This window comes from Haemaphysalis longicornis, unplaced genomic scaffold (genome assembly GCF_048455015.1).
Source record: "Haemaphysalis longicornis isolate Haplotype H1 unplaced genomic scaffold, Haemaphysalis longicornis Haplotype H1 scaffold_91, whole genome shotgun sequence".
Classification (NCBI taxonomy): domain Eukaryota; kingdom Metazoa; phylum Arthropoda; class Arachnida; order Ixodida; family Ixodidae; genus Haemaphysalis; species Haemaphysalis longicornis.
This window is the reverse complement of record NW_027526462.1, coordinates 742,176-756,943: the sequence shown is the minus strand read 5'-3', so window position 1 is coordinate 756,943 and position 14,768 is coordinate 742,176. Positions and strand designations below refer to the sequence as shown.

General features: G+C 46.1%; 1 protein-coding gene across 1 annotated transcript in view; it reads left to right on the top strand.

The window, feature by feature from the left end:
- LOC144154789 (glucose dehydrogenase [FAD, quinone]-like) overlaps positions 1-14,768 on the top strand; it is a 56,151-nt gene that overhangs the window by 24,415 nt on the left and 16,968 nt on the right. The window contains exons 9-11 of the mRNA XM_077685890.1: positions 1,209-1,386; positions 8,872-9,094; positions 10,701-10,859. Of these exons, the coding sequence (XP_077542016.1) occupies positions 1,209-1,386; positions 8,872-9,094; positions 10,701-10,859 (560 nt within the window). The remainder of the gene's footprint in view (positions 1-1,208; positions 1,387-8,871; positions 9,095-10,700; positions 10,860-14,768) is intronic.

Genomic DNA, 14,768 nt, shown 5'->3' with positions numbered 1-14,768 from the left:
TTATTGAGAATGCCCATACAACAACGCCACCGGTTGTGTTTTACAGAACCGAAACCGAAACCGAAACTTGTTTGGTTGCTCACCTTGGGCATCGTCCAATCACGGTGCCCGCTCCTCCCAACGTCACAGCTTTAGTTGGTGCGGCCGCCGCCAACCGCGCATGGTAGTTTTTCTTCTTTCGCGCTTTGTAAAATAATTACCGATTTGTGAACCGGATAAACGATGAAAAGTGTGCTAATTTGAGCCAGTCTACGCAGTGCAAGCAAAAACGGGAGCTTGACAAATTCACTTCAGTGTCCCTTTAAAATACGGTGTGGTTTTAGTCAACTCAGAAGTAGCTGGAAATAATCGCGCGGACGTTACATCTGGGAAGGTGCAACATATCAACCTGCCTGTCATGCCAATCGGTCTGCGTGATACCAAAGGGGAGACTCCAATGCAAATTAGCAGAGCGGCAGACAATATCTCAAAATTTCGTGTGAATGTAAACAACGCGAAGCTGTTCGCCGAAAGGTGATAAAAATTCCGAACTGGAAACAAGAAGACCTGAATCTACGCGAACTTCTATAAAAAGAAACTCGCCGCGTGTCGGCTCACTTCACTGCAAATGCCGTCGAAAGACTTTTGCCGCCTCTGTAAGGTAAATGCCTCTCTTTCTTACCTACCCACCTTTTACGCTCGTCCATCAAGTCTCGCTCCTCCTACGATAACCACGGTGGAGGTTTACTCCGGTCAATTCAATTTTGCCGCGTTCCATTGCTCGCGGGCAATCAAGTGGAACCTTTCGTTACTGTGCGACTGCCGCCACGAGGGCTATGGTTGCGGGCGAGCAGATTTTGTATTTTTGGTTGAAAACATTTTGAACGGGTACTTTGTTTTATTTGCGAGGGCAAAAATGAAGCAGCGCGTCTTTTCAATAAAAGAACACTGCAGATATCGTTTATGTATTCATGCTCTGCCTCAAATATACCTAATTTTTTTGAACAATTTTGTTAAGCATAAAGTGCGTTTTCAGATTTAACCATTCGGAAGAGTTTTGCCGAAGTAAACTTCGTGTTAAGAAATTCATTTAAAATTTTGTCCCGATGGCTGAATCGAGTGATGGACAGACACACGGACGTACAGACAGACGAAAATTTTGGCGTTTAAGTATCCCTTCGCGTTAAAGTCGTCCTTCCTGTCCTTACCCCTCCCTGGTTTGGACGCAGCTCTTCGACCGCGTGTACAGGCCGTACCTGAACATGGACTCGTTCACCATGTACCCGGTGCTGCTGCGACCGAAGTCTCGAGGGTGGATCCGGCTACGCTCGACCAACCCGTTCGACTACCCGCTCATCGACCCCCGGTACCTCACGCGCATAGAAGACGTGCTCGTTCTCGTCGAAGGTGAGCGGTGTAGTGTTTTTTATTAAAAACAACAATACCCATTTTTAATGGCTAAATCTATTTTACGAATCAAAACACAACTGCCAAGACAGTTGTTATAGGCTTTCATGGCACAGAGGAGGTAGGCGAGTACTCGTCAAAGAAAGCCACGCGCAGCGCGGTGGGAGAAGGGAATGATCCCATCCGCTAAACGCGCCGCCCACTAAGTGCTCGCGTTGCGAACTTATGTTCTTTGCGAAGCAGCACAGAAGGGTGTGAGGCTAAAGTGACTTACACCCTTATTGTCTATAAATAACACCCCTGCACCTCATTAAAAATAAGGAAAACGCCCTTTCACGGGGTGTAATGAACGGCAAAACGCCCTTTAAAAAGGTGCATTCTTGTGTGTTTGCTAGAGTGCGAGGATATTGTAAACGACAAACACCCTTAAACGGTGTCTTTTTTGTTTTTCGCTAGGGTGTAGAACTGTTATAAATAGTGATTTACGCCCTTGTAAATGATTTTACAGTGCACCGAGAACAAAAGGACCACAAATGTGTCCTGCGTCCATCTTTGTTTGTCCTTTTCTTGTCCTCGCTGGTGAAATGCATTCAATCACTTCGCGATTCCTGTAAAAAACAAAGTTGCCCTAGTGAAAGCGCCGGGTCGGACCTCTCTACGAATCGCTGAAGAGGATTTCTGACTGTAAAGTAGCTTGCACCATTAAAGACGATTTTCGCTGTTCATAACTAACGCCCTTACACTCAATAACAAAACAAAACAAAGTATAGCACCCTTTAAATGGCTGTGAATACAAAACACACTTTCTTTAATTAGAAAGAACTAGGGCCCAGTATCTCAGCCAGTTCCATTCTAGAATCTTCTTCTTCTTCAGAAGATCTTCAGAATCTTCAGAAGATCTTCTTGAACCGAAAAGTCGCAAGAAGTCTTGAAACACTTTCAAATTGCGCGCCTCAGTGAGGTGTCATGGGCAGGAGTGACATCATATGAGACAGAACTGAGAACGTAATTTTCAATGTGTTAACTGTGCGTTATCATTTAAGTGATGCGACCAAACGGAACAAAAGGCCCCACTAAAGTCGTGCGGTCATGTGCCGTGGCAATGGTCTAGGTCATCGGCCGCCAATCGCACTAACGAGATTATGTGACTCAATAGAAAAGTCGCCGGAATGTGGCTAGGGAGTCGCCACTGCTCCACCTCTTTTCTTAAATATCTCCATTATTTGTTCGAAGTTCGCGTTAACGTTGGTATCTTTGTATAGGAAGAAAGCATTTTTTTAGTGAACCAACCTTCTATTTTTTTCGTGGCCCCTTTAAGGGTGTTTTGTCGTTTCGTTACATCCTCGTACAAACTACACAATACACCCGTTTAAGGGGGACACACCTGTCAACATTCCTATGGACTTACTACTTTCTTACCATTGTGCATCAGTAGGAAAAACATTTCAGATTCATGAAAACGCGCCAAACGGCCTAGATAGCCTATTTCGAATACAGGTCACTTCATTACTGAAATAAATAAACAACACTCGCTTGCGAGACAGATAGTGCCATCTAATGAAAGCTTGATAAACTAAAATCTGTTCCTTGTTTTATTTTCATTTCAGTAAAGAAACTATATATTTCTAAAAGAAGCAAACTAGGCCGGTATGAACATTTTCATGTATGTGTAAAAGAGAATTTACCTGCACACGATGCTTTGTAACCCCGTGGGTCACGAATTACTAATGTGATGAGGCGACTTCCCCTTAAAGGGAATATTATTATTAATTACACCCTTGAAAAGGTCTCTTTTCTTTGTTTTTTGGTTGGGTGTAAGGGTCTTAGTTATAGAAAAAAAACGGTGTTAATCTTTTTGCAGTGTGATGAGAACACTGTAAAAGAAAACTGTGGTTGATTCCTCTGTCATAGGAATCAGTAAAACACGAAAGTGAAATGTGCATCAAAATCTGCAACTTAGCATGATTTGCAGGTCGGCGGCTGTATTTTGGGTGTGCTTGGCGAGCGACGTCCTGCTGGCGTGTCGCCTAGGCAATGGTGTACTGGCGTCATTTCAGTGACGGATATGAGTTCGGGGAAATCTTGGGGTATCGCGGCATAAAGCACTTTCGTGTTAAAAAATAAAACCCGAAAACGAACAACCTTGAGTATAACACAACTAAAGATTGCCTCCCCGCAAGACGACGCAGTGTGAAGGGGAGCACCTTTTACAGGCCGCTCGTTTCACTGTGCTAGCGTCACTTCCGTGAGGGATATGACGTCACCGAAATATTCGTGTATCTGGGAATAAAAAAACTTTCGTGTTAAAAGTGCCGTGTCGTTTCTCAATTGGATCCTTGTAAAAGGCAAGTAATTATGGAGGCTAAGCCGACTTCAACAAAGTGGGAAATTAGACTCTCAATTAAGCGTTGACGGTGGGGGAATTAAATGACAGCAATAAAATGGAGCAGTGTTTATCGCCAAAGTTGTGGGATAATGCTAATATACCTAAGTGGATACCTAACAGTTTTTACTTCGTTGGAAAAGGCCAGCTCGTTTGCTTGCAAAAAAAACTTCAATTAAGGAAGGCTGAATTTTCTGAACAAGCATGCGTCATCTCGTTAGAACAGGTATGACGCTAAAGTAGGTTTTATACCCGGATTTTGTAAGTCCAGTTTAGAACATTTGAAACTTCGGTCAAATCCGGGTTGAAGCTTCTCAGGTCCTGCTCTAGCTGTCAATATGACATTGCGAGCTGCAAAGGTATGGAAAGAAATGGTAAACATGTAAGTTGATTATTTATTCGTAACTTGGCGTGTGTCAAGATCAAGGTATGGTTGTTCCAAAATTACAGTTTCACGCACGAAAGCAGAGGTGTGTTAAACAACAAGCAAGCTTTCACAACGTATGAGGTTCAACAAACAGCGGTAGCAAGAGCTAGGCAAGTGACACGACAAAAGACAGTGTTCGCAAAATCAACTTTAAAGCCGATACTCTTTCTTGGGCCACTTAAATCTGAAAATTTCTGTCTGTCTGTCCCTTCATTCACCAATCCGGCCGAAGGTTAAAGGAATACTTCAACGACAGGTTTACATAGGCAAAACTGCTCTAAACCACTAAATCTAAAAACACCCTTTCCATGCATTGGTAAGGGTACCACTCATGCATTGATGTTTTCCTTCAAATATGCCTGATGTCAACATTGTTCAGTAAAAAGAAACCATCAAGCATTTCTGAAGGAAAACATCATTGACATCAGGCATATTTGAATCAAAACATCAATGCATGAGCGGTATCCCCATTGTTCTTTTAACTGGATATTGAGAGAGCACTGCGAATCAATTTTTGCGATAGGAAATAGAAGAAATGCGGGTTGAACACAATGTTTTGACCAAGCAAACCAGCAAAAGCGTTTGCCCGAGCCTGGACATCGGGGCAGGATTCCAATTCGAACCGCATCAAAATGTTCCAATAGATGGCGCGAGCAGTTGACCAGAAAAAAATTGAATTCACTTGTGCATACCTCCTCTGTGTTTATTTTGGTAGGAGCGATACGGAAGGAGAAGGGTTTACGTGGCAGGGATGGCAGAAGACTCGTCTTTGTGCGACCTTCGCGCGAAGGGAGCGGCAAATGTTTTGCATGTGTAAGCAGACAGTTTTCACCTCAAGAAATGTGTGAGTGCTCAAAAACCACTCATCTTCAAGTCGCCTGATTTATTTCTGTCAACATTACTATTTCTTGCTTCGTAACTTTACGAAGGCTTGAATGGTGTTTTAGCACAGGATATAAGCTTTGGTAAATTACTTTTTCTACAGTCCCGGCTATTCCGCGTCGGGGCCCCCGGGAAAGTGGGTTGATTTCATCCTGCTCACATAAATAAACTTTTTAAATTGAAGGAATGTATGAATAAACAAACAAATAAATAAATAAATAAATAAATAAATAAATAAATAAATAAATAAATAATTAAATAAATAAATAAATAAATAAATGTGTAAAAAAACCGAGACCCTCTGGCCGGTTCACATGGAACAACCAGTGCCGCAACCCGCCTCTGGTTTCTGCAGCTCAGTTGGGATTAAACATCATTTATAGGGGGGAGGCGGTACATGAACAAGGCTAACCAGTGCTCCTCTCACAAGGGCACGCAGCCGTGGTGACAGCTGGATATTTATGGTGCGTACTCACGCAGAGATTGGACGACCGAGCTCAATTCACTTCTCTTCATTGCGCTTTTAATATCGGCCGCTAGGTTGGGTAGCCATTTTTAAGTCCTCCTGTGGGCTGAATGATACCCTGTAAAACGATTTACAACCTTAATGGTGATTTTAGCTGCCAATAACTATCACTCTTACACCCTAGCGAAAAAACAAAAAAAAAACGTTGGCCGCGTATCTGCTCCTTTCGTTGCGTATGTCGTCAAAAGACGATAGTCTTTATCGACTTTTGCCGAGTAAATGCCTGCCTTCGCTTTCTCGCTCACCTCTCATGTTGTTCCTCTTGCGTCGCGCTCCTCCCAAGGTAAAGACGCCACAGGTTTTTTTTTAAATCATTTTAAATTTCCCGCGTTCCACTGCTCCACACCGGGTGTCTCGATGTCAACGCTGCCGTACGGCGAAGACGCGCGTGAATCGAGGGGGCCTACTTCAACGTTTATAGAGCCGCGTTTCCCTACTCCACGTGCGTTGCAAGCAGAACGTGGAACCTATCTAGTGGAAACCTTTCGTAACTGTTGCCGGTTGATTTCTTAAAATGTCGCCAGAAGCTATAGTGGCGCGGGCGACAGGAGGCGACGGCGGAGGGAATTTTTTTCTGCACTTGATAAAGTATTTAATTTCGCAAAAGCCAAGCATGTATAATTTTTATAAAGGAACACTGCAAATATCCCTTCTGTATTAATTTGTTGTCTTATATTTGCGGAATGTCTTGTTCTTCTTCAACAATGTTGACAAGTATGAACATTAGACCGGACTTAGACGGCTAGACTTAGCTGTGACTATATAAGACTATTGCGCAGGCATTGTTTTACTTTGGCCGGGTGGCTAAATCGAGTCACAGACAGACAGACGGACAGACATGCAGACAGACAGACAGACAGACATACAGACAGACCAAAATTTCTGGGTTTAAGTAGCCCAATAAAGACTATCGTCTTTAAAAACAATTAAGGGTGTTTTGTCGTTCACAATGTGCAGTGCTCACGGATTGAAACGTGACACTGCGAGCGCGTGGCCGCCGGTACATGCAGCGCCGCCCGGGAACGCCCGTGGGAGCTAGGTGTTGCATTGTGGTATACCGCGAGGATGAGAGCGTGTGGACCGCAGGCTTACTGCAACGTTACTAGAATCTTATTCTAGTAACGTTGGCTTACTGCTTCCGGTTGCCAATGGGTGGGACCGTGGTTCCCCGCAGCGACAGCGGGGCGCTGCGAGCCTGGAGTGCTGAAACGCGTTTGTGCGCCGACGGTACCCGGCTGTGCGCGCAGCCGATTTGTTACGCGTTACGCGTGTCCTTCCGGTGCGACACAGTAATGTTTGTGTAATGCACGGCCACGCTTATCTGAATAAAACGAGCGTCTGCACGAAGGAGCAGCTAACTTTATTCCAGGATGTGAACTAAGAAAAGGAAAGACGCCTTTCCAGGCACGTTCGCGTGTGGTGTGGTGCATTAGTACTTCGTCGGCTCTCCTCTTTTTTTAGTTTATATCATGGAATAAAGTTGGCTGTTCCTTCGTGCAGACGCTCGTTTTATTCAGATATGCGTGACCGTGGCTTGCAGGAACATTATCTGTGTCGCATCGGGAGGGCACGTGTAACAAGAACGCGCGAGCAGACGATGTCGCGAAATTGGCTGCGCGGACCACCGGGCGGCTACCACTGGCGCACAAACGCGCTCCTGCGCTCCAGGCTGGCGGCGCACCGTTGTCCCTGCGGGGAACCACAGCACACGCATGCGCAGTACCCAAGCGGGAGCTGCGCGCTTTCCGTGCGCCCGCAAGTTTGGGCTTCTGGCGTTACGGGTTTGCCGGGGTTTGCGGGCCGCGCGTGAGGCCCTTCCCGTCCTCTTTCCGGTCTCTCGCCCGCGAAACGAAAGGAACAAAGGAACGACGCCTCCCCACAAACTGGTTTACGGCTTCTTCTGGCTAGGTTTACGCCGGGCTCCGGCCGACAACCGGATGTTTCGTTCGCCAATCTGTCGTTTAGTGGCGCTGCGTGATACACAAAACGGGACGTTAATGGTACATTCTCAGAATCTTCGTTATGTTATGCTGTTTTTTGTTGTTTCTCGTGTGTGGATGAGTGTTGGCAAGTGTTTACTTTTGGTTTGCCGTATGTTTGTGTCTCCTTCGTGCCGCGTTATTGTCGTTATGTTTGTCATGCATTTCTCTTTCTGTTTGTCATGGCTAGTGTGCGCTCGGCACACCCACGCGATTCAAAGGTTACAGCCCAAATATCATCATCATCAGCAGCAGCAGCAGCAGCATCGCACATTTCGGTGCTGCTGGTTTATCCATGCATCAACTTCTGCGTGCGATCAACTAAAACTGGTTCTTCGCGAGAACTTACCACGCGCTGCGCTACCGCTACGTGCGTGCGCAACTTTCTGTGTACGCTCAATAAAACTGTCTATTGCGCATGTTCAGAACGCAAATTGCATGCGTGATTCTTGCGGATGTACGTTAGAGTCGAATTTTGCGTTTAGTTCGTTACATTGCTTCCGTACGTCGAGTGGAACAACATGGCAGCGCCCTGTTCTCCCGCTTCGCAGCGATAACAGCTTCCTCGCTAATCCTGCGCTGGGATATGGGGTTGTAAGCTGTTCATTTCGTCTTCAAGTTGCCCGCTCTGACCCTTCCATAACGTTTCAAGTGACAAATAGATTTTGTTTTTTAGATAGAAGGGCGGTTTTGCAGCTGTTAAGACTGACGAAGTAGCGTTTGTCGTCGTCGTAGCAACGGCCTCGCAAGATCATGAGTGGCTGCAGCAGTGTCTGTGTCTGTTCGTAGATGGCGCTACGCATACAGGCACCCTAAGCAGCGTTAGTATTAAACCAAGACTACAAGACATAGGCATATTAGTCCTTTTTGGTAAGATGACACCTCAACAGCGCTACAAAAGGGAAACCAAAAGCAATCATCATCATCATAATCACCCTAGAGTTCTTTTATATAGCTCCCGCAGGCAGCTATACAGCGGAACTCTATCGCAGACTACACACGGCGTTCTTCGCGTGCGCGTAGCTATAACAGTTCCAAACTACTTGCGCATTGACTACATATACTTTTCACGTTTGCGTATGTTAACTCTGTACGCACGTGAAACTAAATCTGTCTAGTAACACAACACACACTTCTAAAAGTGGTGTTATTGTTCAATACACCCTTGTCAACAGTGTTCTTTCTATGTCTTTTAGTACGGTGTAAAGGTGCTGCTTCTAGAAAAAAAGGGTGAAATCATTTTAAAGTCTGCGTTAAATCTATGCCTCTTGCCTCCTACCCTATGCAGCCATGAAGCAGCTGATAGCGCTGGGCCAGTCGGAGCCTTTCGAGAAGTACGACGCCCGCATATTCGAGGCCAACTTCCCCGGGTGCGAGGTGTACGCGCCGTACTCGGACGAACACTTGGCCTGCCTCGCCCGCACGTACACGGCCACCATCTACCACCCCAGCGGCACGTGCCGCATGGGTCCACCTGACAGCTCCACCATGGTGGTCGACCCCCAGCTCAGGTACGGGGCACCTTAGAGAACAGGGGCTAAGGAGTAAAGTGAAATTTCGTTGTCGCGGAGCAAGTAACATGACAATTAGACGGTAAGGCCACTGTAACATTACGGACCACAGCTTCGCAGGCAATTCTTTTTCGCAGAGTGGAAGGGCACTGGCGTTTTTTTTTTTGGCTTTTATACCCGATCTTCATGCATCCCTGAACCGAATCTGGTGAACAACTTGTGTCTTGGCATCCGGGGACGCCGCTGATGGCTGAAATGCGGAAATTAACCATGCAACTAGGTTTTCCAACAATAAATGATCGTGTGGTTCACGGCGTGCCCAACTCTTGGAATATCTTGGCATGTATCCTTTGTTTGTAGGGAGTATTTGCTATCTTCACACTTGATTGCCTGCAGCAATTTTGTCTTAAGCGGGGGATTCTCCAAACCTATGATGACTTTTCGCTATCCTTGCGCGATCCCCTTTTTTGGCATTGATCAGGAACACATTTTTGCTCCACCTGAACCGCGAGTCCAAACGGAAATGGCCTGCATTTCTGCAAGTTTCGGTTCCAGGTGGGGCAAATTATCGAACATTCAGGTGTTGTTCTCCCCCTCTTCCGGTTTATCACAGCTGTGAAGTACTTAAATAATCCTGATGTTAACCGGAAGAGGCAGCGTTTTGATCAATGTTAATTATTTTCGCGGGCAGATGAACTCTTGTCTTCCGTAGGCAAATACTGGGCTTTGGAGGCTTTGAGTACCGACAGGTAATTTAAATCACTGTGACATGGCGGGACCGGTGTTTAACTGCTGACTGTTGAGTTATTTTCTATAATTCTAATTCTTACAGGGCTAAGATCTCCGAGTTAATGGCACTTCTCCCGCCACAGCTACATGTGTCACGCTGGTTCAGAAGATCTCAGTAAGAATAAAAATGTGTGTTAAAGGTCAACGTCGTGTGTCTTTTTACGTTCCTTTATTGAAAAGATAGCATTCCCAAGAAGGAAGTGTCGGACCCAAAATATGAAGAAACCTAATATTCCGCGAAGTTCATAACATGAAAAAGCTGATCTTAAAAGGCTGGTCTAAAAGTGTGGACTTACAATGAAAGCCCTGCTAAAGACGCAGGGCTATCATGCGTTGTCTGAGTTTTAGAGTTTTTTTTTGGGGGGGGGAGGGGGGGGGGGTGCCTGAGTGTTCAAAAAGATTGCCCGAAATAATGTAGAACTGCAAAATAAACAGAAAGTGCTTGCCTCGAACGAGGACAAAAACCAACCGGGAAATAGGTCGCCTTTTTCCTTCCGTAAATTTTGAAAGCAGCCTAATTTTCTTCATCTCTTTCTCTTTTTCAATATGTACCTGGGCCATTTCTTTTCCTTTCAATTCCTGTATCTTCATCCCCATGTGTCGGGTAGGCAACCGAAAAGTTCCCTGGTTTACCTCTCCGCCCTTCCTGTACTGTTACTTTCCTCCTTACGTTGGCTAGATTCACGTATTGTTCAAGTTGCAGAGAAATGACGGTTCGCGGGCATTGTGAACGATGCTCTGAAATAATTGCGTGCATGAAAGAACACTAGCAAAGGCTAGCAATGGAATCCTGTATTTTGTGTGTTATTTCTTGCAGGGTTAAAGGAGTGCAAGGGCTGCGCGTCGTGGATGCTTCCATTTTCCCAGAGATCCCCTCCGGAAACACCAACGCCCCCGTGATCATGGTGGCCGAGAAGGCGTCGGACATGATCCGCGCAACCCATCGGACTCTGTGGAGCGGTGCACTTGATCCGAGGTGGTGGCTTTGGAATCGGAGAAGATGACGACTCTACACACAGAACACAAATAAGCCGGAATGGGAGTAAATGGCTTGTGTCATAACTCAGTACCAATTCGGAGTTTTCAAAACTCCTTCCAATGGGAGTTTCGTCTTACTCCCATTTTTTCGGCAGTTTTTTCAGTAGCATGTGGGAGTTTCATTTTACTGCCACTACAATGGGAGTTTCTAGGGGTACCATTGGGAGTGTATTGTTTCCTCCAACTGGGAGTTTTCAGGGGGCGCGTTGGGAGCAGTGTTGACCTGCATTCGAGGTTTTTTTGTGTGTTTTTATGCGCGTCATATATATGCGCTGCAGTGGAATTTATTACTGTATTTGGGAGTTCTTAATAAGGGCACAGGCAGCATTTTTATTTTGCGTTGGGGATCACGTTATTTCTAGTCTTTTTCCACTTCAAACGTTGAATGGCGAAACGTGAAAATTACATGAATGCGATATACGTGTGAACACGTTAATAAGACAATAAAAACACTGAATCAACAAAACACCTACATCGAGAACACAAGGTGTCTTGGTAAGAACTTTATCTACTACAACACTCCTCAACGAAAAAAATTTAAGCCATTTGCAAACAATGACGTCAGCTTGTCGTCGGTGCGCTGTTTGCTTGCACCTGCCTCCCAAACGCTCACGTTGCCGCACCCCCTGGCACGTTCCCCTGGAAGCCAGAGCAGCACATTCATTAGAGGGATAGCAAAACGCTTTAAATCTGCGGTAACAAATACAGAAGCATATTGGGCATCTGACCAGAAAAAAAAAAAAAGAAACGGCACTGTAAAGACGCTGAACTTCCCACTCTTGTGTCCAACTTTCCGTAATGTCTGAATGTTTATTTAAAGCTACGCAAAATCGCACTTCTGTCCGAGACACCTGCGCTCACCAGTTCGTCAAAACGAAGTGCTCTGCTGTTCAAAAGGGTGCGCGACCCTTGTGACGACCAACTTCTCAAAATGCTTCCTTTCCCTCTTTTCCTTGCCGGTAGTGTTCTGGGAACGAGCTTCAGGTTTTACCACCCGCACTGCCCCTCTCTCCCCTCACCGAAAGTTAAGGAAACATTTCGGTCGGTGTGACGCCTGCGCCTGCCCCCCTTCAAAAAAAAAATAATAAAATAAAATGAAATAAGCAGTCGCCTGTCGACTTTACAGAATGCTCCCTCGAATGGCGTTTGCTGGTTATAGTTACACGCGCCTAGCGTACGGAGAGCTCCCACGGGGCCCCGACCTTCTCCCTTTTTCCAGTGAAAGCAATTTATCGCCGGCGGCACGCGGCAGTCACCCTCCTCGTAGCAGGCGCGGCTGGCTTCTCAAGAAAAGCGGCCGCCCTGCGACATTTGACCGGCCAACTTCACCCTCGCCTGCCAGTAAGCCACAGACACAGCCTAACAAAAACACCTAACAGCCGTTCAGAGTTCGGACAGTTTTTATTCTGCTCGCGAGTGTGAATTAGTGAGTGTTCTGCTCGAGACCCGCGCAAATACGCATTGATTTCACACCGTTCGGCCTCCCCAATGACGTTACGGGCATGGCGCCGTCTTTCACGCACAACGCTCACCACCAGTGGCGGAGAATCGCCCGTGCAGTGGCGCGGGAAACATGTTGAGTTTATTTGACGCTAGAAGGGGCACAAGTCTCCCAAAATGTTGCGTACAATAAAAAACGTGAAAATCTTACCTTCAACCACCTCGCAGAGGCACAACCGCGTTGTTTTTAACGAGCCACTCTCAGCGATCACTGCATTTAGTCCTCGCGTCGGCTCGCTGGCGTATTCCGTCGGCTCGAAGGTCGGTGACACGGAGGCGACGTTGCAGTCCGTCGCACGTCAGTCCAGGCTGGTTCCACAATGTTCGCAACGAGCGTCGGTTGTTGGGAAGCACTTCACATCCGTTCGTGCGGCCGCAAGTTCACACCGGCAATAAATTTTCGGGGACGCTGGAGCTCACACGACACACGACACCAACTGGCAGCCATTTTGTAAGGAGGCATAGAGGAGGAAGGGGTGAAGGTGGAGGAGAAGGAAATGGAGGAGGCGTGGGAGTTTTTAATACTCCCATTAGGACAAACGCAGTAATCACAGCTAGATACTGCGTTTTGTGAAGAGGTACAATCGTGGTAAATGCGCTTATTTACTACGGCTTGTGGCCCTAGGTGTAAACTGGCAGTTTTTCCACCATCATACTACCACACGTGGGAGCAGGCCGCCTGCCGTGAGGAGTTTAAAAGACGTATTCCAGCCAAGAAACTCCCATTCAGGCTAACTTGTGTTTTGTGTGTACTGCATACAACTTGCGATGCTTGCAGACTCAGCCTTTTCTGTCTGCACTCAGGTGCCATGGTTCCGCCTCGTACCCAACATCTGGACAAGGACTCGCTGAACTCTGGTATAACTTGGACACTCTAAAAAAGTAAGGAATTGCATGTTGTGACAGATAAGTGCAGACTCGCGCAGAAAGAATTATCCCGAGAGTGTTTACTTCAGTTAGAAGCGTTACAGGAGCTTGTATATCGCTCGCGGAGGTCGGTGGCCTAAGGTAAAAAGAAATTGTAGTTGTCCAATTACTCATCTGACGCGAGGTCGTAACAGTTACTTGGCCTTGTGAGCTTGCGACATAAATAACAAAAAATATTTCTCCCGACAATGTAGGCCTTCTTGGAGTGATTTGAAAAAAATATCTGCATTTATGTAAATTCATTTATGTCCTTGCAGTAACGGCCTTCTACAACTTTGCCGTGTTCACAGGTGTGTACAGGTGCCGTACAGGGCGACTTGTTATTGCGGTTGAATGCAACCGTGTGGCAATGTTTAAGTGTTCCGCGTACTTCCCATTTTCTTCTATGCGTATAAGGCATCATATGAGTATTTCAAATCACACCAGAGTGCCTCGGCGCCTGGTGCTTTTGTTGTAGCTCTCCTCATTTTCATGTAATCATGACTTGTGTCGTTCCATACTGCCTGGCAATGGAATCCAGAAACCACGAAAACTGGCCTAGTGTCAACTGCCTGTTACACGGAAAGCGATAGACAGATTTACGAGGGTTGTAAGCAATTTTCTCGATCAATTCTGTTCTGAGGAGACGACAGTGACGAAGGGTCCCCCTAATCCCATTTTATGTTCAGGGCGTTACCAACAAAAATTGGAACCGGGTTATTGTGAGGTTTCAGTGGTTGCTTGTTGCTGTGAAACCTGCTCAAACAGTTCAGCTGCGCGTAAGCTAGACACCTGTTTAGCTAGGAATTTATTCTATCCACTGCATGGAAATGTTTTTGTGTTAATGTGGCCACCGTTTTGCGAAGGAATCAAGACTAGTACATTGTCAATGCCTACATCACTGCTCACGTTGATAGGCTTTAAGTGCCAGGATTACCTGTGCCTATATTTTTTTTGGTGGAGCGAGGACACACAGATGCGACCCGCCTGCATGTACTGTGTGGTCAGTTTGTTTGGTGTTGTAATGAGCTAGATGTATTATAATGGAAGCGCATCAGTAATCACAGAAACTACCTCCGGGGGATCGGAATACATCTTTTCGTGTGTTGTGTCGTCTACAGAGTGCCATAATAAAGCGTGGGCAGTTTTATTTTGATCTCATTTTTGTGCGGGTCTGTTTATTGTGTTTTTACATAAACACCAAGGGGGCAAAAGAGGCTTCATATCGAAGGGACTACACAGCCTCCTACTATATGCTGTTTTTGTAGGTGCAATACGTCCCTCGAGAAAAAAGACAACATGAGTGAGACAAGACATGTGACAGCGTGAAAAGGAAAGACTTAAGTTTTGCGCTAACGCGCATGCACCCTAAGAGAAAGATGCAGAGAGCATAATTATGTGAATGTCAACACCGTGCCGGTAGTGGTTCTCCAATCCAGGG